This window comes from Aspergillus clavatus, genomic scaffold (genome assembly GCF_000002715.2).
Source record: "Aspergillus clavatus NRRL 1 1099423829750 genomic scaffold, whole genome shotgun sequence".
NCBI classification, from domain to species: Eukaryota; Fungi; Ascomycota; class Eurotiomycetes; order Eurotiales; family Aspergillaceae; genus Aspergillus; species Aspergillus clavatus.
The window spans coordinates 407,188-433,035 of NW_001517110.1; the positions used below are offsets into that span (position 1 = coordinate 407,188).

Sequence of the window (25,848 nt, forward strand, 5' to 3'; positions counted from 1 at the left end):
TCGTGGCAACATCACTTCCCTCTGTTGGCCCGTTGGGATCCGGAGTTGAGACAACCTTTTGACTGCCGAACTCCATAGTATTATTATTATTGGCAATTTGGCATCAAATAATCAAACGATTCAGACCCACACGCCTTGGCTGGAGACATGGAAATGAACAAGCTAGGTGCTACCGTGCTAGCCTAGGCTAGTTGGCTAACATCTTTGCCTAGATAAACCGTAGTTCAACGTCCGAGATGGCTATGCTTGCCGGCGCTTGGTCATTATTGTCATTCCATACTTACATGCGCGACCGATCATGGAAATCTGCCCATGCTTGCTCAAACCCTGTAGAGCGCACCCACATGGGGTCTTCTCTGGTTGAATCGATAGCTACGGGGATAATCAATAAAGAGTTCTCACAGAAGTATCTGTCACTTTGAGCAGGGGTCTCACATACCCATGCTTCCAATCTTCTGCCACATGTCACCGGTGACCATAATTCCCAGCTCCTTAGCCTGAGCCTCAAATGATTGGCAAGCCTTCTCGCCATGAGCTAAAGCTCTAACCAGCTTCGATAAGTGACCATCGTCGCGTGGCTGGGCGGTGCTCAAGCGGAAGATTGTGTTCCAGTCTTTCGAAACTTCATACGTAGTTACTTCATCCAGAAGGAGCTCCGGCGCGCCTTGGGACACGTAGAGCATGAGATCCGCCCGGCCTTTCCACTCGAGTAGACGAAGCTTGGTGCGAGTGTCCAAATATGGGAGAGCCACGATCTTAGAGAAGAATATAGATGCTGTCACGCAGTGCATCAGGAAGAAGTCAAGCTTGACCTGCTTCGGTGGACGCTGAGCAGCGCTGGTGAAGTAGGCTGCATGTATCACACGGCCAACGTCAGTCAAAATGTTCAGGGATCCAGAAGGATAGTCCTTACCAACTGTGCTGATGATCTCAGCAAGTTTCTCATCCACTTGCTCTGCCGACACAGAGAACTCGGCTGCAAATTTGATCATTTCGTCTGGCGCTCGCTTCAAAACGCCATCTCTCATCTTATTCCCGTCCTCCCACTTCGCAGACTCAGCCAGCTTCTTGTCGGCGCGTGCCTCATTCAATATCTGCAAGAGCGTTTTCTTCCCGTGCTTCCCGATCCCTCCTGCTGCCTTCTCAACCGGCAGGAGATATGACTGACCCATCCAATTGTCATGGACGGCGGTTTGAGCGAGCCCCTCTGCGATAATCGCCGGCTGGTCAAATTCAATCCCGAATCCAAGATGGATAAGTGGATGAAGCAGACCTGATCTATGTGTCAGCACACCAAACTGCCAAAAGTCAATAAACGTATGGCACTTACCCCCAAAGAGCCGACTGAGCATGTTCTCAGCGTTCTCGGTTCCAGAGAAGAGATACTCGTTCAGCACATCCCCCACGCCTCTCTTATCAATCTCCTGCTGGAAGAAAGCCAAGTAGTTGGGATAATGCTTCTCTTTTCCGAGATGCTGCCGGAACTGGGCCTTGTCCTGAAATGCCTGAACCACACCGTCGTCCGTGGGCAAGACAGACCTCTGGTACCGCTTGTCCCTCTCATAAGCAGCCTTGATCTCATCCGGCGATCCACCCAGCGCATAAATCGTGAGGACATGATGGACGATGTGGTCTGTCACCAGCGATGGTTAGCACGGGGCCCCTCCATTCCCATGCCTTTAGCATGTATCATAAAGCATATAGCAGAAACATACTATGGAACCCTATATCATTAAAGAAGACATGATGCTTCTCCAAATCATCCTGCAGCACCTCACTCGCAGCGCGCGCCGAATCTTCCCTCACCCCGACGCTGAAGACACCCGTGTCGGACGTCGACAGCTGGACGTTGCGCGCCGTAGCCATGGTTAAATACGCTCGACGAGTAGCTATCCCCGTATTCGCGAAGCAAGAGTATTTCGCAGCAGTGGCAGAACTGAGTCTTCGCTCAGATCTCAGAGAAACCGGTGATCCGTACTCTGCGCCCAAGAACAATCCACGCTTCCCACAGCGTCCCAGGAATGTACTTATACCCCTTCTCTCTCGCAATGTTGTTGATCGTGATTGTGTTACAAATCGACACAGCGCATCTAGACCCCGTCCGCAGCCAACGCACGGGTGAAACAACATATGAACACGAAACTGCCAGACGGATTAACAAGCAAACCAGCTCGAGGATGCTCTGGCCATCTGTCTCTGCAAACCAAACAAGTCTGATCACCGTTCCATGCTTAGGCGGGAACAGCGAGCGTTCGGCATTCGGTGCTTGGCTGTCTCCGCTCGCTGGAGGACGACGTCATGGCGAGTAAGTGTATGTCATCGTAACGCTTGTGTCTCGCATTCCGATTATGGTTATGACAGGCTATTTTCGGTTCTTGGAGAGCAGATTGCATGGATGCGGGGGATGACTTCGTATTCAGATGTGTTGGTTGGAATGTCATTGGTAGTTTGTAGGGGAGTTGCTTTCTAAGGCACTACTTAGATATCTGAAGGCCCAGTCTGGGCCCCGTTGCTTACATATCGTATCCCATATACGAGGCAGGCCCATTACTTTCATTCAAGATGCAGATTGTTAGGTCGGCATAATTCTATTTCCATGCCAGTTGTTATTATGTAGATGTAAATGCCAATGTTCAGTCTATCATTCGGCAACCGCAAAATAAGAATTTCAAGGTAACATGCGAAGCTTGGACATTCTGCAGCTTTCACTGAAAGCAAAAAAATGTCATATGCAATCATCGCATGAAATCCTGGAGCTCCTTCTTCCTCTTCAGGCGCTCCCGCTCCATCTTCCGGAACAAGGGGTGGTGGCCCGCCTTGTCCTTCAACTGCTTGTTTCGACTTCTGTTGTACTCAATATAAGCCATGTCCTCGCCGCCAGCCAATCCACTAAGAGTGGCTGCGCTCCGCCGAACACCACCCTTGGCTTTACCCTTGAAGCCACCGGAGCGCTCCGAAAAGAGATCGTCCATGACATTCTCAACTTCGGCAGAAGTCTCGTTCTGCAACATGACTTCCTGCAGGAGCTCCCGACGTTCCGCGGGGGTAGCAAATGCAAGACCTTCTAGGTTCTCGATGCCTTGAAGGTGGGTAATCACTTTGAATGCATAGCCTTGGTCAACGAGGAAAGCCTGCCGCTTTGACGAGTAAAACATTTCATCGGTGTCTTTGGACACGAGAGAGTAGAAGAAAGCATTGAAACCTTCGTCGTTTCGGCGTTTGGCTCTGAGGATCCGACCGAGACGCTGTGCCTCCTGACGACGAGAACCATAGTGTGAAGATATCTGGATCAGACATGTCGCTTCCGGCAAATCCAAAGATGTATCTCCAATTTTGGACAGAAAAATGGTGTTGACTTGCTCGTTGTGCTGAAAGTTCTCCAGGATACGCATACGCTCGTTCTGAGGGGTACCGCCATAGATATAAGCTTTATTCAATTTGCGCGCGTACCGTTCCAGGGCGTACACGTTGTCCGAAAAGACAATTACCTTATCGCCTCGTTTCTCGTGGTAGTCAATCAGGAACTGGCAGGCCTGGAACTTCCGAGGATTCATAATGTAGAGCAGGGCCGCTTTTCTTGACTTCTCTCTCATGTATTCTGAATAGAACTCGGTTGTCATCGGACACCACACCTCGGCGCACTGGACCTTGGCAATATGACCTTGTTCAGCAAGCTCCATCCAATTGGCTTCGTAGAGCTTGGGGCCAATCAGAAAGTTCAAATCTTTGATCTTGTCGTCTTCACGCAACAGGGTGGCCGTCAAACCAAGCTTGGCCTGGGTCGCGATAGCCGAAGTGACTTTTCGGAACATAGATGCCGGGACGACGTGCACCTCGTCCAGGATCATGAGACCCCATTCGCGCGATTGAATCCAATCCATCATCTTCTGAGCGTCGTGCGAGCGAGCTCGCGTTTGAGACACCATGGAATACGTCGAGACGATAATACCGGTCGATCTGCGGAATTTCTCTTTGTTGTCCGAAGTAAAAACCGCAACATCGCCAGGATCGATATTGGACCACCGCAAGAACTCATTTCGCCATTGTACGACCGACATGGAGCTCGTGCAGAGGACAATAGTTCCCTTCTTGATTGTGCAGGCAGCCGTGATACCAACCAGAGTCTTTCCCGCACCACATGGCAACACAATGATACCGCTCTTCGCCCGCCCGTTACCAAACATTTTGCTCAGACTCTTCTCCTGGTAGCTTCGGATTCGTGCATTGGGTTTCAAATCGATATCCAAGGTCGGGTTGATCTCATCGTTCCGGAAATCATACTCTTCAAGCGCCGGGCAGCCCATGGCCTGGCAGCGAGCTTTGACTGATTCTACCGCTTCATTGGGGATCTCGAAACTGTGCACTTGAGCCTGTTCATCGTCGTCATCATCGTCTCGTATCGCCATAAGGATATCTTCGTCCTGACGATCCTGACTGGGAACACCGTTTGTTGGCTTTTGCTCGGATGTCTGTTTCACGCCCGCAGCATCTTTGGTTCCAGGAATAACCAATCCACCCATTTTGGGTGCTGCTTGTTGAGTGATGCCCTCCGACTCGTTGACTCTTTGCTGCCCGATCACCTCATCCTGAAGAAGCATCTGTAGCATCGCCGGATCCGTACTTTCCACAAAAAAGCGGTTGTGTTTGAGGACGACCTTGATCTTTCCATAGGACTTGGTGAAGTCAACGATAAACGACTTGATGGTCTCTGGCAGCGGCGTCTTCGATAACCGGTCAAGGAAATTGATGATATCAGCAGGCTGCAGGCCAACAGAGACTGCAGCATACAAGCTGTTTCCAGTCAACCGATATTCGTGCAAGTGCGTCGGGCGCGACAATGGCTCGGCAATCGTAGTCAAAAAGTCCTGTGCCTGCGGAGCGAGCGGGGAGAAACTCTCTAAGGTGATCGTGCCTTTCAGCGGATCGATCCACAACGGACGGTTCGCATGATCCGGTTTCAAATCGAGCGATGAGAAATCTTTGTAGCCGAAGTTCGGATCTTGTCTTGTGATCGCAGGGTTCTTCTTGTTACTGAAAGATTCGAGGGAGAATTTGCTCACGACATCTGCATGGAAAGAACCTATCAGCCTCCTTGGGGTAGCGGTGTCATAGCAAAGTTACAGAGCGGTACCTTTCAGATTACCCTCTTTCTCATCCACATAGTCCGAGTATTCATCACTGCTGCCGACGTCCTGAGCGTCCGGTACAGGGGTCGCCCGTTTCGATGCCCTGCTGGACCGACCGCCTACCCTTTGGTCAGCCTTCCATCCAGACAAAGCCGCCAGGAAAAGCCATACTGTCTGTCGCTTTGCGTTTAGGAGGCATAATAAGTGATAATTTTTGTTGTTTAATTGAGAAGAGATAGATTTTTATCTATGATACGTAGAAATCTTCAGCGGCGAATACTCGGCAGAACGAATGCGAATGCTCGGAGGCTACCAGAGCCTCAAGAACCAGTATGAGAAATAGGCATTCCTCGAGGACCTATAAAGTCTTCACACAGTTCAAGCCAACGGTGCGCGGTGCGAGTCCAGCTGAAGCCAAACAACGAAACGAGATGACCACCGAGTGAGAGATGGGAGGTGAAGATGAAGACGGCGATGAGATTAGAAATTGACGGGCAAGAGAGCGGCAGCATATGACGCCTGTCTGTTTTTGGCAGCCTGAGGCATTCGCCGTTCCATCAGGTGGCGGAGCACAACCGTGTGATATGATTGGTCAGGAAGACAAGTCGGTTTCGGCCGGTTGACGTAGTCAACGCCGAACTGCTGTCGGTATTAATTTATTTCACTTCCTCACACCCGCTGCGAATTAACTATCCACAGATCAACAAAGTGTCAAGTCACATATTGAAACAATGAATACCGTACGTGCTACCAAGTGCTACCACCATTGATCCAAGAGCATGGTCATTAACGTTGTCGGGACTCGTCCCGCGATTTAGATTCGATCGACCTGGTGAGCGGAGATTCGATACCCAGCTTCATGCTGGAGAAATTCAGCTTGCTAGCTTCGGGTCGTCGCTAACATGTTATTTGCAGGGTGGGCTGGGGAGCTCTTTGCGTTGGTATGTATCTTCTTGTCTATCCATCTCCGAGTCTCTGGCAATCGTACCGAGGTATCTGAGAACTAATGACGGGTGTCACTCATCCAGCTGGCGGCGGCGCCTACTACTTCGCCAAAAAGTCTATCAATGCGGACCGCGCCTCCCGATTTGAAACCGAGATGAAGAAGAAGGCGCAACTCGCCGCCATCGAGGCGGAGGACCGTCGAAACCGACCCGAATCCTCGGGTTCCGTCCGAGCGAACATGGCCCGCTATCAGAGTGCAACTGATGATGTTGCTTCGCCAAGTGAGGAAGCAGGGCATGATCCGGCGCCGACCCGCCATGAGCCTATGACGGAAATCGACAGGGTAGTGGAGAAAGGCAAATATGAGGCTGCTCAGCCATTCCGACCTCCGAAAGGCAATCGACTCAGCTGAGGGTGCTACTCTGTCTTGTCTATAAAAGTCGGATTCGAATGTTTCTCAAAAAAGAGGTCACCTATCTCCATTCCAAGCACGTCTTGGTATGCTGGGTCCGGCCGTGTACGATATCAACTAAGCTATTTCCCCTCGGCCGCTTCTTGCTTTCACGCAGTATTGTCTCATTGGTGATTTGCCATGCTATCCATCACGCATCATGCACTTCTACTCTAGTTCTCTACGAGTGCCAACTCTGTTAACAGCAAAATACGGTGTTATATTGAGTATCCGGGCATCTAGCCATCAATTTCATAGCCATCATTCAATCCAACCAGAGAATAACAAAAGCAATGCCAAAACACCAGAAACTCCAGCCCACGATGCAAACCCCATTAACCGTTCATGTATTGATGTGCGTCAAAAGCTGGCGGCAACGCGCCGACAGCGCCCTCAAGAAAATAGAGGGCAGAGAGAACCACGAATTAAAGCAAGGAAGGTATGTCGATAGATCGTTATAAGACTGATAGTTGATGGATCTCAACGGGCGTGGAAACACAATGGGGGATGTGGCCTTTGAGGTCGAATTAGTATACAAGAATCGAGTATGCGATGCGATGCGACAGCGAACCACATGAAGGAAAAAAAAAAAAACTCACTTGTTTGAGTAAGACTTGTCCTTTTCGCGGTAGCTCTCCAGGGCTGGAGGTACAAAGGGAAGAATGACAGCAGATACCAGACAGGAGCTGGCGACGAATCGCGAGGTGCGAGTATCTTGTGGAGGACGACGGACAGAGAAATGGCGGATTGCCGAACGGAGTTGGATTGAGATGGTCATGTTGGATATAGGATGGAGATGGGAAAGTGGATAATCGGAAGGGTCACCCGTATACACTGGATGCTGGTTACTGTATACCTGGTATACAAGTTGCTTTGACTAGGAAGTTGTAGTATGGTAGGTGGTCTAGCCTGGTATAGTTCAAGATGTGATACTTTACTCTCTCAGGGGAGGACCGAGCTATTATATAATGATATAAATCCATACAAATCGCGCAGAAGCTTACCAGACATGCAATTTTTTCTTCTGAGACGCCTAGTTAAGTGTATAGATTATTTCTCATTATTTCAGCCTGCGCCAAACACCAACACTGCCTACTGGCCCACATGGTTGATGATGACAGTCGAGTCAAAGTGGCGTGAAGAGGGGGGGATAAACCCTCATGCGAGACAGAGACAAATCATCCTGCCATTCACCATTCATGTCCATAGTCCATAGTCTATAGTCTATAGTCTATAGTCTATAGTCTATATTCTATAGTCTTCATCCGACAACAGATGATCGGTGGTTTCAGTCGGATAGCGGGGGCCGATGTGGTCTCATGTTTTGAAGTATGGGTGCCTCAACTACCTCGCTCCGTATCCTGCTGGTGGATAGATAGGATAGGCATTTATTGCGGTACATTAACATACTACACAGTAGATACCTACTAACACTATAAGGTAGCCCTATAGGGGTAATTCCTCGCTAATCTTGCTACTAGTCATCAAACGCTTCAGCCTTCAAAGCCTTTAGAGCTTATGTACAGCGTACTTGACAATCACTGTAGCACTTTCGACCACGGAGTCCACGGACCCTAGATAGGAGGTTGAAAATTGAAACCATCCACTTGAATTATGGCTGCAGAGTGCAGACTGAGAATCCGGATCCCCTGTCAGTATCCAGCAATCAGCTTGCCTAAAGCTCCAGTCCAGTATCAATGATCATGCCACCTCTTTACACTCCAGAGTCCAGAGTCCAGAGTCCAGAGTCCAGAATCCAGAATCCAGAATCCCGCAGAAATCTCACTCCATCCTAACTAACTACGGGTGGTAATCAAACTGTCGAAATGACAAAAATGACGTGTCATTTGACATTGATGACATTGTTGACCAGACTTTTAACATACTACACAGTATGTACACCACCCCTAGGTAGAGTCAATTCCTACTAACATTCTTGCTTTGAAATCACAATGATGTGACTGGTCAGCATTATACATTCATGGCGAAGTCACTGACTAAGGAGTCTACCTAGACAATTCAACATCGAACCGCATGTTGCCATCCCCTAGTCCTACAGAGTGGCTTTCAACATACTATTGAGAATGGATTTTTGGTCTTGCGCTTTCTCAGGAGGGGTTTGAGATCAAATCTAGCGTATTACAGTCTCAGTCTCATATCAATTTGCATCATGGGCATAGCCACCGACCCATGACTTGAATGTGAGGCTCTCGTGGATTTGCAGATCCTTGTGGAATCCTGCTTGGCTGTGATGCTCCCATATCATTCAAAGCATAAGTGGAAGGTGAAGTACACTGTTTCTTGGTATTACGATAGATCTTTTAGCATTAAGCACTTGGCAGTCGCCAATTCTATTGCGGTCTTGAAATTGAAATATGAGAACACATATCTGATGTGTTGACTCTGATGACCTGAGCTGAGTGTATACTCCGAGTGGAAAGACTATATATCTCAAGACACTGCGTCCTTGTTCATTGGGCATGCATGTTCCTGAGTACTTAAACTTAGGATTAGTTCATCATATTTCAAATTCAGCATTCCTAACTTTGTATGCAGTATACTCAAAGTTGTAGCTGGCGATGATTGATGACTGATGACTTGGAGACCACGATCACGTGCCGCTGATGGACCACCAAAAGATCTCCAACATCTCCAACATCATCACCAGAAATCCATCCCACCCATACTTTGCCTTCAGCCGCATCAATGGCGTCCCATCACCTTGCCATTGCAAAGGCATCATTATCGGCAGGGCTCTTACGTCCTGACCCCACATCTGTCCCGCGTGATGAGATCACAGCCTTCCATACTCTGCTCGACACGGCGCTGTCGCATTGCTCCGTAGCGAACATCCAGGTTTGACTTGTCGAGTCCTCTACCCGTCGATAATACCGGAGTACTAAACTTTTTGTCATCCGCGACGTGTAATAGAAATGCAAAACATGGCTGCTCAACTATGTTGTCTCCTCGTCTAATCGGATAAATGTTTGGGCCAAGTACCTGGCTGCTTTGTCAGGCTCGTTCACCAGCGGAGAAGATGGACAGCCACCCAAGTCCAAGGAGTCTCGCCGTGCCACATCCTCAAAAAGAAAGAGGCTGCACATTCTGTACCTACTTAATGACCTTTTCCATCATACCAAGTACCACCTGGACACCCCGGCCGCGTTCTCCACCTTGAGTGGTTCATTGCAGCCGTTCATCGTGGAACTGCTGGGCTACGCTGCATCCTACGACCGACAGAGGAACCCCAAACATCATAGGCGCTTAGATGATCTGTTGGATATCTGGGAGAAGAATGGTTACTACGGCGGCGACTATGTCAATAAGCTGCGCGAGGTGGTTAAGAACGCGGCCGAGTCCGGACCCCTCAAGGCGTCTATTGACGTTGAACAAAACAACATGTATACGGCGAACAGGCCTCCGGAGAAAGATGCGCCGTTTGTGATGCCGTCCACCCACGGTGATCCATCCACGCCTTACTACGACCTCCCGGCGGGCAACCTGGTTCCGCATATTATACCCGATTCAAACGTCCCTCTCCGACCTGACACTATCAAGCCTTTGCAATTCCTGGCGGGTCCGGCAGATGAAAAGTTGGTGACGGCGCTCAAAGCATTTCTCAAAGATGTTGATCGGATCTATCAATCGGGGCCACCGGAGGATCAAAAGGAAGCAATTGTGGACATTGATGAACTGGGCCAACCGATTATTCGGGATGAGACCAGCGGGGGGATTCTCGACGGTGATACATACTACGGGTGGTCGCGTGCATTTTGTCGGCAGATGAAAGAAATCCGAACCAAGGGCCGCTCGCAAAGCCGCTCCCGGAGCCGCAGCTCTTCACGGCGACGACGATACAGTGGCAGCCCAGCGAGCGACGACAGCCGATGGAGGGGCTCACGATCCCGAAGCCGATCGGCTCCGCGCAGGCGCGAAGGCTTCGATCGACGCTACGATTCTCGGTCTCGGTCTCGATCCCGATCACCGCGACGATCGCGGTCCCGCGAGAAATCGTATTCCCCACGCGGACCATCCCCGGCGCGCTATCCACCACCTGGTCCTGAGCATCATGCTCACAGCAACCAGTACGCCAGCGCCGCGCCCCCGGGATTCCATCCTTCTCATCCCCCACCGCCGCCACCCATGCACTTCCCTCCTGCACATGCACATGCGCCACCAGTGCCGCCGCCTGCATTTCCCCCACGAATGGTACCAGGCGCGCCCCCACCCCGTCCACCGAATTACCAGGGCCAGTGGCCTCCGCCCCCACCCCCACCGATGCCGACGATGCCGTTTCCCCCGCACGGCGCAGGGATGCAACCGTCGGCATTCCCACCGCCTTTTACGGCACACGGCCAGTTCCCGCCGTGGAACATGGGTTCGGCGCAGCCGATGCCACCAGGGTCGCACCACTTCCCCCCTCCGCATTCTGGGGCGCCACCCCCGGGGATGGGTCAGGGACAAGGACAAGGACAAGGACAAGGACAAGGACGGGGGGCGCCGGGTTCGTGGAACCAGTATGGGGGTGGATATCCGCCAGCTGGGCGTGGTTGGAGATAGGCAGGTTGTACAGTACTCTCACGATGCAAACAGAATACCTCACGTAGGAGCATTTAAAACTCCAGCCAACAGCCCTTACGATAGACATCCAACCTGGGTAATATACCTAATCATACATTAAAACTGGATTATCGAATCGCAGCCATCACCCCCCTCCCCTCCCCTCCACCCAACACCACACAACAGAGAGAAAAAAGAAAAAAGAAAGATATAAATCCACACCCACCCAAACGCCTCTCCCATCCGCTACCTATCACACGATATATCCACCTCAACGCCTTGTCGGCGTCGGCGTCGCCGCCGGCCCTGACCCCGACCCGGACCCCAGCACCACCGACGACGACGAAGCCCCAAACATCCTCGCCGCAGACGACGGCTGGCCCTGCGCGCGCTCCACCGCCGCAATTTCCTTCGCCTTGGCAAGATCGAATTCCTCGCATTTGGTCTGCAGGATATTCGACGCGCCCTGTCCACCACCGAATTACCCGTTAGCTTCTACGTCCTTTTCCCCTAACTCAAATCACGCATGAAAGAAGGAGAAGGAGAAGGGGGGGAGGGCAAAAGGGGGTAAAGTAAGGTCAGGAAATGGAGACGGAAGCGGAAACTCACCACTTCCCCGGCGGCGTCACAGCACATCAGCGCGTCTGCGCAGTCGGTTTTGGTATGTTCGTCGGACATGGTGCGGCCTGGGGTTACTTGGGTTAGTTCCCTGAATGTACGCCGGAGTTGTGGAGGGTGGTAAACGGACATGACAATCCGATCAACGAGGTCAGCTGCATTCCGCTGAGGAGCGGGATGACATTGCCGACGGGGTCGAGGAGGCTGGTTTGCAGCTGGCTGAGGGATGTGCAGCACTGTTTGGATCTTTTGCCGGGGCAGATGTTGGGGCCTGTGAGGGTTGGGGTGGCGAGGGCGGCGGAGGAGGAGGGTGTTGAGCTTGGGCCGGTGTTGGCGAGGGGGATAGCGTGGGTGAGCGTGACGGTGAGAGTTGTTGTGAGGAGGGAGAGGAGGGCAAGGGTGTGCATTTTGGCTGTGGTGGTGGTGACTTTGGCGATGTTGGAGTTCGGATTTTGGTGATGGGTGAGGTTGGCGGTACGATATAGATACTAGGAGAGAAGAGAAGAAAGAACCGAATTTGTCCCTGAAGAAGGGAGAGGGTAGTCGACCAAGACACGAGGGCAAGCAGACACGCGTGAAGCACTCGCGACTCCAGTCTCGAGTCTCCTCTGCCGAAGTGCCGAGTAGGATCTGGATAGCTGGTAGAAGTGTTTAATGATGGAATGTGGATATGTGGTTCATCGAGGAATGCGCCAGAGATATTCGAGCCCGACCACAGTATTCAGCAATTACTGCAGAATAGTTAGTCCTTGGAATGTGAGACACAAGGTACATCCGAGTTGACCCTGCATCGATGACTCGTCTGTAACACACTGTTCGTGAAGAACGTCTAGACATGCCTGATGGATCAATACTATGTATACTTACCTCATCCCTTCCGAAGATGTCTGCTGCCAGCAGCCTTTCTGAAGTATGAGTAACGAGTAACGACCGGTGGCTGGTTAGCATGTTCATACAACTTGTCTCATCTTCCATTGGGATATTTATCCAGATTATGCAAGGGATCAGGGCATCAGGGGACTTGTCCACACTCTCTTGGACACGATGACACCTACAATCATCTTAGATGACCGAGAAATGAGAGAGAAAGAAAAACAAAGCGAGAAACGTCTTCTTCAAATCTGGCACGCTATCAAAACAAAACCAGACGATCCTAGGTGATGAACCCATGGCACGAAGAAGACATTAATATATCATGCGTAAAAACCTCGAGCTGCTGTGCTAAATCCACCAAACATAGCCACGAGTCATATAAACACCCATCATGAGGTCGCAACATTCGTAACAGTGCCAGGAACAGGAGAAAACCAGTTCTCCTCAGTCGCTCAGACACAAGAGAAATAGAAAGCACGCAGGACGGTAATAATACAGTGTTGTACATCAGACACGCTCATTCTCTTTGGAAAGCAGGAAAACTGAAAGGTCGTGCCAGGAGAGATTCTCCGAACTGAGACGTGATGGAACAAACTTGTTGATTGATTGTCAGCTGTCAGGATATGAGGACATACACCGAACAGCTCCAATCAAGGGTCAGTCTGAAAAAAGAGCGGACGCCTTGCCTAGGCCAAACGAGTGACAAGAAACGAATTCGACGATAGGTCGTCGGGAACAAAAGGGGGAGAGGGGATAAAAGGGGGAGGTTGTAAGAATCACTTCCGAGGAAGAATTTCCAATTCACCTTTGAACTCACAGAGACAAGGGCGAAAGATAAAGACGTTCCTCAAGAAGTACAATTGGTCTCCAACAGATAGCTCCATTGATCGGATTCCCGAATGAGTACTCCAGTCATAAGCTATGTGGTCCCAAGTGTAGAAACAAAGTTGTTCTAGTGGTATAAAAAAGCGGGAAGCAAAAACGTGGGGGAGGGCAGGTTGAAAATATCAAAAAACGGAAGAAAAAAAAAAGGATAGCGACGATCTCTGCAGAGAAGAGATCCATGCCAGCACGCTCGAAAAGCATCGCCTCGCAAAAGGTCGCTGGCAGTAGCAGAAAGCTACTCTCGCTAACTCATCAGAACGCCGGGGAGATCATCAACAACACCAACCTAGTGATGCTTGATCACCGATCTCCCCACCAAAGCACCCAACACTCCCTCCTCCGAAGCTAAAAATGAGGATCAAATCAAGGTTCACCACGTCGTCGTCTTCGTTGTCATCAATAGAAAAGGCGGCTGGCAAGTCTAGACACGTGAGTGATTATTAGTTGGCCTTCGAACAACGCACCCGTGTCTTGATCTAAGTAGCCTTGCCGAGCGAAGAGGACGGACGTCGGTTGGTTGGTTGGTTCAAAGCCCCATCTTGTTTTCACCCCCCTGCTTTGCCGACTGGTGCCCGGGGTTCTTCTGGGCATCGCAATGTTGACGGGCAGCCGCCGCAGAGGTGGGAGCGGCAGCTTGACGAGCTAGCATACCAGAGACGGAAATGCCACTGCTGCCACTGGTGTCGCTACTACGGCTGCTGCGACTGGCGGGGGAGGCGCTCTCATCTTCCATGTCCAGGAAGGTCGACATGCGTCGCTGGGTATACTCCAGCATGACCCGGTTGTAGTCCTCGATGGACGTATTGGGGTCCATGGAGCGTTGAGATTCCACTTGCGGCTCGCCAGGCGGCCGACATCCTCCTCCATCGGTGGGGAAAGTAGGTCCGATGTTCTTGGGTTGCTGCATCATGCGACTTTTTTTGACTTCTGCACGGGTTCTTCTAGAAGAAGCTCACTGTCAGTTTCGTTCATATGGATTCACATGTCTTATGGCACATCCGAAGTCAACTCTACACAGTACATCAGCTGGGTGGTGGGGGTGAAAAGAAGAAGATTGGTGTGGGATGTCAACACCGCCCGTCGTGGTCAGTTGTATCAGATCGCCGCATGGTTTGACGGACCACCGGAAGGAAGGGAAAGGACAGGGGACTTTGTCTTTGAATGACTCGACGCTTTGCCGCTACTGCTCGCCGGTGGTTGCCGCGAAGTGGTAGTAGAGAGCCAATGTACCAGCGACTCAAGCTAAGGGGAGGCATTTGGAGAGTGGGGGACAATGACAAAAATCTCTGCAGGCTCACCTTTTGATCACAAAAAAAAAAAAAAAAAAAAAAAATAGAGAAAAGGATCAACAGAGAGAGGGAGAGTCAAGTTATCGTGCACGAGGATAGAGACAAGCGCTGATGGTGGATGGGAAGCCGGGAGGTCGCGAGACACGCAACAGCGGAAATGAGGTAGAGGATAGATAAACAATCGACAAGAGACAAAAAAGGATAAGAAGAGAAGTGATTGAATCCCTGGGACAAGCCTCAAAAAAGAGAGGAGGGGAGGGGGAGTGGCAGATTGACACGCCAAATACCCTAGGGTTTAGGTATTACTAGTACAAATGTGGCTTGGACGGATTGATGCAGACGCAGATGGAGAACGGATGTCACTTGGGTTGAATGATCTATATTCATACTTCCAACTATTCCCTCACGAGCGATAAACGAGGCTGACGAGGAAAGGGGGAGGAGGAGGGGGGGGGGGATATATATCCTTTTTTGGAGGCTGATATGAGATCACAGTCCGCAGAGAGCAGCCAGTGTCCGTGAGACAAATGACAACAATGGATAGGATAGAATAGGATGGATGCAAATAATATTAACGTCGAAATATGAATGAATGACTGGAATCCATCCATTGGTATCTTCGGGGGAGTTGAGGATCAACCGTGAGTGGCATACCTAATTTTCCCAGGGATGTCAAACGCACAGGGCTTGATCAATCGATGACAATAGGGGTGGATGATTGAGGTAGTTAGTTAGACTAGACTCGGTAATGAACATTATAATGATCCTCAGGATGCTTTCATCGGTCCTCTAGAGTCGAATTCATTCGCGTTGATACATCTCCAGTCACTAAGTTACTTACTAAGTAGAGTGGCTGTTCCTCTGGGGATCCAAAGACGCCATGACATCATTAGCTAGAAAGGTCCTTCCTGTAGGCGACATCTCCAGCCCAAAAAGAGAGAGAAAAAAAAAAAAAGAAATTGGAATTCAATCGTCTTATTTCCTCATGCATTCTCTGACTTATCCACCAAAAACAAATATCCCAAATATCTAGCTAGTCCTTCTGGTCCTTCTGGTCCTTCTGGAGGAGGGCCACTAAGGACTAATCTCCACAAGCTTATGGGGCAAGTTACTAGTCTCTTAGTTGACAATGAACAATGAACAGTGGTTGAGTGGACACCGGTGGACTGGACGCTGGACAACTGAATCCCAGAGGGAATCAAAGCAAATCATCCCCCGGAAGACTTTGACGGGGTTCCGGAATGAGGTCACAGGAGGGCCGCGACTGGACCACGGGAATTGGATGGCGTCGTTCGATCGACAGACGAGGCAAACCGTCCCTGCAGATCGCCATGGACAATGATTCTAGCAATCTAAACTATCGGACACAAAGACGCACTGTCTTTTTTATGCCCCAAACTAAGAGTTTGTGGACTTTCCGAAGAGTCGGTGGCATCCGTGCGGAGAGGGACTTGCATCAGAAGCTATCCATATTCACATCCACAACAAGAGATATTGATATTAGGATAAGATGCATTTTTTTAAAGTCTTAGGGAGCAGTGCTAAATGATTAGTTCAATGTAGGCCAATGTATCAGGATAAGGTATCTGTCATTCTGTCCAGGTGTAGGTAGTGTCTAAGTGGTAGCTCTCTATGAGTAGATAGTAGATACTATAGGTAGATAGATAGACATCTACCCCAGTCTACTACTTATCTAGTGAGTATTTAGTAGTAGTAGTACTTAGCATTTTGACATCCACGCTACTCCATAAACATAGCCCATAGTTAGTACGTGGTATTAGAATATAGAGAGTCCCCGGTCGAAATCAGCGAGTCAGTCTGAGACATGCACAAGGCCACAATCGAAGCCATCTTCTACTAAGACGGTATCACAATAGACTAGGATTGTACACATCTATAGCGTTGTCTACTGTCTATCTGCTGTCTACCCATCCATTTCACAGATCTAAACCGCAGATACCCCTACAGGCAAAACAGAGCCAGATCGGTACAAAGCCCAGCAAGGGGAAAGTTTCTTGCCCCCCAGATCGACCAATGCGAGAACCGAGGGTGTCTGGATCGATTGGGTCACTTTCGAAGTCCCAAGATCCCAACAGTGCATGGGTTGCTGATAAAGGGGGTTGGATTATACTTGTTGTGGCGAAGACACCGACGTTGTGGTATGAGGCTAGAAATGGTAGAAATGAGCGTCTCATTTACTCGTTCTGTTACCTGATGCCTGTGTCGAAGCTGTGAGGGACTGATTGTCTGTGGTATGGGATGTGATGTTTTCGGTGTAAATTTCGATGGAGGTTTTTTTTTTTTTTTTTTTTGCAATCGAAGAACAAGTGGAGACGGCCGAAATGTGATGCCTGAGGTTGCAGATTGACGTCATGTGGCTGGTGCTACTGGAGCTTTGCCGAGTGCCGACGTACCCCTGCCACTTCTACTACTCCGATCTAGAATTCTAGATACTACTTATACTAGAGACAGAGTAGAGAGTAAAGTATTTATCATCGCGAATATACCCCTCAATCATGATCAAGATCAAGGGCATGATTGATGTTACTCGTGGGTATTTAAGAAAAAAACAGAGGATGGTGCTATGAAAGCTCAGTACTTCAATGGGAAAAAAGCTCATAGCAACCCACTCTGCAAATGAACACAGCTTCACACGGCTCCATATGACACGCTCATGATCTCCGAGTGGAGTGTCAGCTCTCAATGCTCATAGCCTCGCACTTCGATGCCGTTTCGTCGCTCCCGTACATCAGCTCCGAATCCTGTCTGTTGATCGAATCAGAAGACACTCATAGACCATAGTATAGCATGCTAGGGAGACACCGTTTTTCGCCATCCCCATCTAGATCCCTTTTAGGTGGACTCTCGCAACTCTTTTCCGAGACCCAAATGCAACCACCACTTCAGCCTCCATTCTTGACCATGCTCCGTTCCCTCCCCAATAATGTAAGGTGCAAATATCTTTTCAAAGGCTGAGAGGGAGAAGAGATCCATATGACCTCGTCGCCACCCGTTCAACCCACGCTGTCTCGATCCCATCCCACGCGCATTCGCAGAGATCCGAGAACCCATCCTCCACTCGAGGTATACGGAGGACAGTGTACGAATCACAGGCTAAGGGCTAATTACTCCATACCTGATTCTCTGATCGGCAACACCTCCTGCCGAGTTGCGCTGTAGCGGTGCGGCCACTATCCCGTCACTCCTCAGCAATCAGTACTCAGTACTCACCCTACTCTGTGTATGGAGTACAGTACCTACTGAGTAGCCTAGTGCTGCAGCTGAAAGGGCAGAGTCAAAGTATGTGGATCTTTCGGCGCCCATAGCTCCATTTGATTTGCAACCCCATCCGCAGAGGCACAACCTGCGGTTTGACTACTCCTAAAGCAGATAGATGCCTCTAGAAGTACCCCGTCTGCTGCAGATGACATGGGGGAATCCGCAGCCAGCGGCCAACCCTCCACGGGATGCTCTCCGATGACGCCAGAGGAAGTCTGCCCCCTAGTCCAGCATGTATGGTCTATGCTCATGCCTCTGGCGAGGGTTAACTGTTGCGGACTGGATCTTCACGACTTAGAAATCGTCGATCATGACAGATGGGCATTGTCTGTGGAGTGTGAACTGTAAGGAGCTCTCCATCGTCAGCGCTATTCTAGATCTCCAGTTTCGTGCAGCGTTCACCATGTCCCGTTTCCCGTGCGATCCTGGACGTTGCCGGGGAAGGGCATAGAAAAGCAACGAGGGTTAGGAAGAAAAAGAAAAAAAAAATCATCAAACACAATTAAAAAAGATCCGATGAAATCAGCGGTATCTGCTATCCCCCAAGTCAGGCCAGTTGCTCGATTCCCACGCTGTAGCATCCATCATCGTTCCCCTTCCTCTGCTCTTATTCCCCAGACTCGCGCAGGAGGTCATTGGATGGACTCACGGTCTGTAGATGGGGTGTTTCTCCACCAAAAAAGGACCCAAAAGTGTAAATAAAATCTCGAGTACGAATCAGCAGTTAACAGATTCTTGATCAATTCTGCCATTTGTCAAGACTCAAGAATGTCGACAGCGAAAAGCAACACAGAAAGCAATGCGATCATTCAGGAACCACCGGTGTCCCAGATGATATCACACAAGGAGCTTCCCTCCCCCCAGTGGATGAAATGAGACAAAAGCACTTATCTACCAAAGGTCAAGAACTCAGCCTTCCTACCTACTGTCCTTACATTGGACGTCTCCTCCCACAACGTCATGGAACCGGCATCGCATCATCTCGCCCTTTTTCCTCCTTATGGCTTCCTTTTGGAAAACATATCCTCCAACAACAAAACCCAGCGTGAAAACCGCTGCAATCAATGTCCGCAAGCGTCAGCTAAACTACGCCTTTGTCCACTTTGCCGACTCATTCCCCTCTGCCCCCATGTACCAACGACCCGCCTCTTCTATACTTTGTTTTTTTCTTATCATTTTTTTTTCGTGCGTCTCGAAACCGTTCTTCGAGATAGATCAAATTGTCCTGGTGGGTGCATGCATGGGCCCTCCGTCTTCATACTCCTGCCATCCGTAGTAGGATTGGGTGGACTGACTGTCCACCTGTGTACGGAGTACTCCGTAGTCCGTGGTGAGTATGGATATCAGTAGTATAGTTGTGTAAGACATAGCTGGATGCTCGGTATGTTTCGACATCAGATCATACAAGCGGACTGACTGCTACCGAGTTGTAGCTCTTTTCCCTTGGGGCATCCCAGAAGAAGTTCACCAGTATCCAAGTCGTCCCATTACTGCTGGATGCTGTACACTCCGCCGCCGGTGCCTGTTGGTGTCTCGCTTTCTGCTGGGCTTGCTGCCCCTGATCCGATCCGTCGGCTATGTAACCGTGAGGATATTCCTCCAGGCATACCCCTTCCAGGCACACTACACGCCCAAACTCCGAACTATCTAGAGCAGGAGAAACGCAAGAGTTGCAAGTCAGCCTCCATTAGCACTACAGTCGAGCAATGTGCAATCAATGATGCAGAGAGGGAAGACCATGCTGACCACATGGTCATACCAAACCTACCAGATACAGGAGCAAAACAAAGCTTGCTACGAATTTTTTTGGACTTCTTGATTTTAATTTTGATTTTTTTTTCTTTTTCCCTGCCTTGTTCGGACAAGACGAAATGTGATGTCGCTGGGATGATGATGGTGATGGAGAAAAAGCTCGCTTGCATAACCAGTTTAAGCATCGAAGGAGAACTGAGTCTAGAACCTATGACATGACAAAAGGGGGGATGTAGATACAAGAGTAGACGCCACAATTCAACAGACATAATCAGATATATTTCATGGACACTCATCACACGTAGCCTGTCGATACGTAGTCAGTCTCCATACCTCAACCAAAAAAAAAAAGAAAAAAAAACAAATTCAGGTTGCATCTCTTCTGTAGAAAGGACAAAATGACATACCTTTGCGCGCTCCCTGGAAGAAGAACCGGACAACAAACACCTGCAAGCCCGCCATCGACACCATCATCAGGCCCTCGATCACGCTGAAGTTGAAGATCCGCCGCTCGGTGCTGCGGACGGTGCTGAAGTTGCGGTTCTCCCGTGTCCGGAAGTACTTCTGGTTGCGGGCAATGGTCGACAACTGCGCCGACAGCTTGTAGATGGATTCCTCGAGTGCGCCTGCCTGCTCGGGGCTGGCGCCTTGCCGGGAAGGCAATTGCGCGCGTTCCTCGTTCTCAACCTACAGCCGGGAAAAACAAACAAGAGTCAATAACCATGCAGCAAGATCATCCCATTATCTGGCATCACTTCCCCATCCATTTCCCAACTTCCCCGAATGTAGAGAGAAAAAAATAAAAAAAACATACCGCAATCTCAAAGTCGACCATCTTCTCCGCAAACGTAGACATCTCATTGTTGAAGCAGAACCGGTACTCGCCAATGCTCTGCGCCGTGAACACAAAGTCGCCCTGTCGCTCCTTCGTTCCGTCAAGCACCACCTTGTCCCCGGGACCGACAACCGAGTAATCAACGTCGAACGAACCACCCGATTGCACCTAGATTTCGATCCCACAATCAGCTCAGCCCTCATGGCCACACCCCCAAGCTTCTTCCCCCCAAAAATCAACACATACAGCAAAATAGAACGCCACCTTGGCGTTCCGCTGATCGACGTAGTTATAGAAGCATGCCTTCTCGTTCGCCTCGAGTCGATAGGTCAGGGCGGTCGCCGTGACGGTCGACACCAGAGTCGCCAGGACCCCTATTAACAAAGTCGCGAAATGCATCGTAGCGCTGGAAAAGAAAGTAGTCCGTCAATCGAATGAGGCAAAATTCCTTTCTGAGAAAGAATGGTCGATGGGAACGCACGCGCGAGGTTTCCTTTGGGTAGGACTAGGGTGTGTTTGGGGAAGTTCTGGACAGCTTTGCGTTTCGCGGTGTTTGGCGTGTTTGCAGATTGCCCCTTCAGGACTAGCGCAAACAGGTCACCCCCTTGTGCTCTTAGCTTAGAACACGAAGTACGGAGTACGAGTCTTCGTATTCATGTCAATTTAGTATCTACAGTGTCAACAGTTGTTAACTCGTCCAGATATTCCTTAATATCATTGATGTGAAGAGCTGGCGAATGATGTTGCAGAGTGTTTCAGGTTCACATGACCAGACAAGAAGGTAGGAAGGGATCCTGCATCAACAACATCGTACACGCTGAACCCAAAGATAGAGCTAGCAGAAAGACAGAAACAAGGTCTCAAGATCCTCGCAAAAATCATAATGTCGCATCGTTCAAAAAACAGTCGGCTATTTCATTTGGAGTATAGTTATCTCATATAGAGAAGCTCAAAGGTCAGTGAGATGCACAAAGGCTATCTAAACGCGAAGAACACCTGCGATTGCCACCACCAAGTATTTGGTTGCATGAAACACCTCTATCGAATGAAAAAGGACTCGCTCCTGTTCCAAAAATTCCGATTCTTATTTACATGGTCGAGTCCCAGCAGATCGTCGGAGTCACCAACGATGTCGGAAAGGATATCATCTGCAACCGATGGATTAGCGTCGAACGTCATTCCCGATGTGAAGAGGCAGGACTCACCATCTTCGAGATACCGCGGGTTAGAGTACAACGATCGGGGTACAACAGCAAATTTGATCTTCTCAAATTGCTTGCCTTTGATGCCCGTCCGCTTGGATAATCTCTCTTTCGTCTCCTTGAAGATTTCGCCCTGGGAGATGTTAGTCTCATGGAAGACATCTGGGGAATGAATATTCATACAGGTCTCAAGACAAACTTGAAAGGAACTCCGTGTGACCTGTTCGGTTCCCGATCAAAGTTGAATGCGTTGATTGTCCGCTCGCCGTCCCGCATCTGGAGTTCTTCCTCCGGTACTCTTTCGGCGTATAGAGATACATATTCATTGATAGGAGCGATCCTGGAGTCGGCTTGATATTCCTTGTAGATCTTGCCGCTGTGAGCTTCGAAGACCCGCATTTCACGGACCACGTCGTCTTCAAGGTTGGCCTTCTTCTGCAGTCCCGCCAGGAGATCTGAGATGGTACCGTCCCGAGGGACTAGGACCTCAATTACTTGCTGCGGTGTGCATTAGCATTGAGGATATCGACTCGCAAGCACATGGTGAAATTACCTCTTTAGTGATGCCTTCAGGAAGCAATGTTACTTTCAGGCAAACTTTTGACTCAAAGTCACTCAAGCTAGTCTCCAGGACTTCATAATATAGCGCATCCTGACGGTGCATACTATAACCATATCCGCTGACCTGTCCACTAAGAATGTGATACAGAGTCTGGTTGGCCTGGTTGGAGTTCCGCTTGATGAACTGCTTTGGTTTTCCACTGCTTGCCAGAACGGGAGCAAAGCGTAGGTGCGTTGACTCCACGTTCAGATGCTCGCCAACCTTCTTTGAGAATTGATCGTATGTCATCTTTCGGCTCAAAGTCAGAACAAATTCATCACCGTCGGTAGCCTTGAAGGGAGCGAAGGTAATATCGATCCTGTTCAACAAGTAGTCGTAGTATTGTCTCGCGTCGGTGTACAATGCGGCCGGGGGTAATTCGGACTCTTTAACCGTCCGCTGGAATGTTATAATATCACCATCTTGAATCTCCGACTGCTGGAATGTCTGCTTTGGCTTCATAACGTCGATCATGTTGTGCTTGATCTCCTCAAAAAGCATAAATTCGGTCCCGGCAGGCCAGTTCATCTTCTCGAGTATCGTCGGAGCAAGGTCGGCAACTCTCTGATTCTTCCGAACATATACAGCTCCCACTCCTGTGAGGGTTTGCGACGGCACGTCGAAATTCTTCAAGAAGATTAAGACCGAGTTGTTGCTATCCGGCGAAGGAATGGACCCATCCGCAGCAGGCTGCCCAACCTCCATCCATACTTTGAATGGATTTCCTTTAGTGCCGTATCTGCTATAGGCTTCTTCGACAGTCATATCAGGGTCTTTGATGACTTGATCAGGGCGAGTTGTCTTGTTTTGGCGGTTAACCATGACCCAGAAGCGAATTTGATTGGCGTTAAGACCCCGTTCTTCAGCAAGCTGCTCAGCGAATTCGCGAACCTTCGTAGCCCGGAGTATCCTGTACGCCTTTGGTAGGGCGGGATCGCCGGCAGGTAGATCCGTGCTTGTTAGATCAAATCCGTGATGCGATCTGTAGGACTCTTCCGTCAAAACTCCGACGTTGATAAAGAGGTGCGCTTCCTCCCTCTCCTTCTTCCTGCGGAGAAACTCCGCTCTTTCCTCGGTCAACCGTTTTTCTGGTGATACTGTTAGCGTTCTGAGTGGCAGCGGCACAAGACATTGCTAAAGCTCACCAATGTGAGAAGGAACGTCATCCTTCGTAATCGGTAAGAGAACATCGTCTATTCGTGTCTTGCGAACGTATACCAACATATAGGCATTCATAGACCGCTTTGTCGAAAGTCCTCTTGTGTATGGTTGCCGTACGCCAGCCGCGCCATTGGCAAGCTCATATTCACCACCATAATTCTCCTCAAGGACCTCCTTGTCAGTAGCTCTAGTAACTCGATCATCATCAAAGCGATACCAATGTCCATCCTTAGTGGGTTTCAAAAATGCGTAGTAGTGTCCTGCGTTCAAGTCGCCGCTGTGGACCAAAACTCCATGCAACTCATACATATAGGATTCTGATTTGTCGGCGTCATTGGAAAGATAGGGTGAAGCATCAAACTCCATGGGGAAAGCGTGGCGGTCATTGATCTTCATCATCGCGTCGCGATTGATGTCGTATTCGAACCGCTTCAAGTGGAGATGAAGGACAGGGGGGAAGCTTTCGAAGATGACACCTTTCTTTGCATCTTGCAAACCGTAGGGAGAACCAGCGTCGTATTTGTTCTCGCCTTCAAGAGTTTCCACCTGGATGTAATCCTTGAAGCTGTCGTCAAGGGTCTTGTTGCCCCTCACGTTAAGCTGGATATCCCAGAAATCCTCCACGCGCGAGGATTCATAATCGACGTTAATACAGGAGATATAAGTCTTCGTCTTCCCAACGAAGAGGTCGGGCAATGCCTTTTCCACTGGCGTTCCTTTCATCTTTTCCTCCAACCTTTCCATCAACTTTCTCGAAAGTTCCTGGACATCCTGCTGTTCGAAGATTTGCCGCGATTCCCAGCCGAATGATGCCGTCAATTCAGTTGTCGATACCGAATTCTCACTGGTTTGAAGGTTGTAGAATAGCCTTTGAAGAGTCCAGGCACTGTTTTCTTTGGACGCCTCGGCCTCTGTGGGTATTTGGTATACAGCCTTGGGAACAGTCAGCATATGCGATAGTCGGCTTATGAGATAAGGCTGACCTTGCGGAATGAGTTTGTGAAGTATAAGGACTGGAGCAAGGAATTGAGGTAACATGTTGCACCCTGGTTCTTCAACCCGACCATGCCAGTTTCCTTCTTCGAGTCATAGCTTATTGGAATTAGCGTCGCGGAACACGTGTATCGTCAGACAAAACCTACTTTTGGAAAGTGTGCCAAAGCACACCCGTCGGGTCTTTCACAACACGTACGTAAGCCGTGACTCTGGCTTCGTCATTTTGCACTAACGGGACTCCACGGCCTTCCCATGGCATGTTGAAAAGTCTGCGCAATTCGCAGAATCTGGTAAAGCCCCAATCGCCCTCGTCTGCGTTAAAACGGTGCGTAGCAACTACATCTGGGTAAGCGGGATATATTTGCAGGGGGTCACCGAGTCATCGAGATACATACCATGAGATACGTAAATTGATGGGTCATTGACGTTCCACAGAACCAAAGCAAATTGGACGCATGCATACCAATTCTCTGGGGGTTCCTGCTCCCAAGCATGCTCCAGGTAGAATGAAGCATATTCAACTTGATTACCGTAAGGGAAGAAGAGCACCCGCCTATGGAGGCAAAATCAGAAACGAACAGTAACCGTGCTGCTTCCGAGGAGGGTAGACTCACCAAGGGAATCCCCCACATTGGAAGACTGGCCCATGCTCCTTCTTTTTCAGCTTGCGCCAATCCTGAATGTGCCATGTGTGATACGCTTCGTCTGCGGTCTCTAAGTCGGAATCCTTCGGGAGGATGCGAGCCATCATTGCGGGATCTATAGTCGCGCTCAGCATTGGAAAATGGCATTGTGAGTGATGTTGTGAAAAGTTCGGAGCCCCAGCAATGAATGTCCTTGCAGGTGCATTCCTCCACCGGACCCAAGGAATCAATTTCCAGCGTACTCGAACAAAGACGGGCATCTGAATGGAATCTGAGCGGTACGACGAGGGTTCTTACAGTCATCCGCAAGGGGCTCTGGTTCTGGCTCCTCTGAACCAGAGCGAGAGACCACGACATCATCCGTCCTGTCATTGTGATACTGCTCGTATTCATCGACGAGCATCTCATTATCCGCAACCTAGGAAGACACGAGAGTTTGAGTCAGTAAGAGTTCATTGTTTGTTCAAATCACTGCAGTATATGTTTGATTTGTATGCGAATAATCCACAAACGGACTCGGGACTTACGTTGTCCATGAAGAAAGAAAAGTGCGCTCAAGCACTCAACTAAGAAAAAAAAAAAAAAAAAGGGCACCCTCGATCAAGGACAGTCTGGGTGAGCTACCCCGGAG

The 25,848-nt window shown here is 49.7% G+C and overlaps 9 protein-coding genes across 9 annotated transcripts, besides 7 other annotated features; 2 read left to right on the top strand and 7 right to left on the bottom strand.

The window, feature by feature from the left end:
* Nucleotides 1–280: 280 nt before the first annotated feature.
* Nucleotides 281–1,866, bottom strand: ACLA_001840 (questin oxidase family protein; the record flags this gene model as incomplete). Its single annotated transcript, XM_001276198.1, has 5 exons — nucleotides 281–372; nucleotides 440–850; nucleotides 914–1,273; nucleotides 1,331–1,633; nucleotides 1,716–1,866. 5 exons carry the CDS (start codon nucleotides 1,864–1,866, stop codon nucleotides 281–283), a joined length of 1,317 nt encoding a protein of 438 aa, XP_001276199.1.
* An 869-nt stretch (nucleotides 1,867–2,735) lies between these two features.
* On the bottom strand, nucleotides 2,736–5,325 carry ACLA_001850 (TFIIH/NER complex ATPase/helicase subunit SSL2; the record flags this gene model as incomplete). Its single annotated transcript, XM_001276199.1, has 3 exons — nucleotides 2,736–5,065; nucleotides 5,132–5,245; nucleotides 5,298–5,325. 3 exons carry the CDS (start codon nucleotides 5,323–5,325, stop codon nucleotides 2,736–2,738), a joined length of 2,472 nt encoding a protein of 823 aa, XP_001276200.1.
* A 703-nt stretch (nucleotides 5,326–6,028) lies between these two features.
* Nucleotides 6,029–6,483, top strand: ACLA_001860 (uncharacterized protein; the record flags this gene model as incomplete). The annotated part of the gene is made up of 2 exons (XM_001276200.1): nucleotides 6,029–6,071; nucleotides 6,155–6,483. 2 exons carry the CDS (start codon nucleotides 6,029–6,031, stop codon nucleotides 6,481–6,483), a joined length of 372 nt encoding a protein of 123 aa, XP_001276201.1.
* A 519-nt stretch (nucleotides 6,484–7,002) lies between these two features.
* On the bottom strand, nucleotides 7,003–7,300 carry ACLA_001870 (uncharacterized protein; the record flags this gene model as incomplete). The annotated part of the gene is made up of 2 exons (XM_001276201.1): nucleotides 7,003–7,036; nucleotides 7,122–7,300. The coding sequence occupies 2 exons, from the start codon at nucleotides 7,298–7,300 to the stop codon at nucleotides 7,003–7,005; spliced, it is 213 nt and encodes a 70-aa protein (XP_001276202.1).
* A 427-nt stretch (nucleotides 7,301–7,727) lies between these two features.
* Nucleotides 7,728–7,782: a microsatellite.
* Nucleotides 7,783–8,242: 460 nt separating this feature from the next.
* Nucleotides 8,243–8,289: a microsatellite.
* Nucleotides 8,290–9,228: 939 nt separating this feature from the next.
* ACLA_001880 (RNA polymerase II-binding domain-containing protein) lies at nucleotides 9,229–11,082 on the top strand (the record flags this gene model as incomplete). The annotated part of the gene is made up of 2 exons (XM_001276202.1): nucleotides 9,229–9,378; nucleotides 9,454–11,082. 2 exons carry the CDS (start codon nucleotides 9,229–9,231, stop codon nucleotides 11,080–11,082), a joined length of 1,779 nt encoding a protein of 592 aa, XP_001276203.1.
* Nucleotides 10,981–11,013: a microsatellite.
* Nucleotides 11,083–11,353: 271 nt separating the features above from the next.
* Nucleotides 11,354–12,107, bottom strand: ACLA_001890 (uncharacterized protein; the record flags this gene model as incomplete). The annotated part of the gene is made up of 3 exons (XM_001276203.1): nucleotides 11,354–11,548; nucleotides 11,692–11,768; nucleotides 11,831–12,107. The coding sequence occupies 3 exons, from the start codon at nucleotides 12,105–12,107 to the stop codon at nucleotides 11,354–11,356; spliced, it is 549 nt and encodes a 182-aa protein (XP_001276204.1).
* Nucleotides 12,108–13,984: 1,877 nt separating this feature from the next.
* Nucleotides 13,985–14,365, bottom strand: ACLA_001900 (uncharacterized protein; the record flags this gene model as incomplete). The annotated part of the gene is made up of 1 exon (XM_001276204.1): nucleotides 13,985–14,365. One exon carries the CDS (start codon nucleotides 14,363–14,365, stop codon nucleotides 13,985–13,987), a length of 381 nt encoding a protein of 126 aa, XP_001276205.1.
* A 402-nt stretch (nucleotides 14,366–14,767) lies between these two features.
* Nucleotides 14,768–14,800: a microsatellite.
* Nucleotides 14,801–15,180: 380 nt separating this feature from the next.
* Nucleotides 15,181–15,205: a microsatellite.
* A 578-nt stretch (nucleotides 15,206–15,783) lies between these two features.
* Nucleotides 15,784–15,810: a microsatellite.
* A 1,229-nt stretch (nucleotides 15,811–17,039) lies between these two features.
* Nucleotides 17,040–17,059: a microsatellite.
* Nucleotides 17,060–20,144: 3,085 nt separating this feature from the next.
* On the bottom strand, nucleotides 20,145–21,012 carry ACLA_001910 (emp24/gp25L/p24 family protein; the record flags this gene model as incomplete). The annotated part of the gene is made up of 3 exons (XM_001276205.1): nucleotides 20,145–20,465; nucleotides 20,593–20,781; nucleotides 20,860–21,012. 3 exons carry the CDS (start codon nucleotides 21,010–21,012, stop codon nucleotides 20,145–20,147), a joined length of 663 nt encoding a protein of 220 aa, XP_001276206.1.
* Nucleotides 21,013–21,651: 639 nt separating this feature from the next.
* Nucleotides 21,652–25,753, bottom strand: ACLA_001920 (ubiquitin-specific protease UBP15; the record flags this gene model as incomplete). The annotated part of the gene is made up of 11 exons (XM_001276206.1): nucleotides 21,652–21,761; nucleotides 21,819–21,948; nucleotides 21,999–22,313; nucleotides 22,369–23,504; nucleotides 23,562–24,510; nucleotides 24,561–24,669; nucleotides 24,720–24,909; nucleotides 24,969–25,126; nucleotides 25,188–25,332; nucleotides 25,515–25,635; nucleotides 25,745–25,753. The coding sequence occupies 11 exons, from the start codon at nucleotides 25,751–25,753 to the stop codon at nucleotides 21,652–21,654; spliced, it is 3,372 nt and encodes a 1,123-aa protein (XP_001276207.1).
* Between the last annotated feature and the right edge of the window lie 95 nt (nucleotides 25,754–25,848).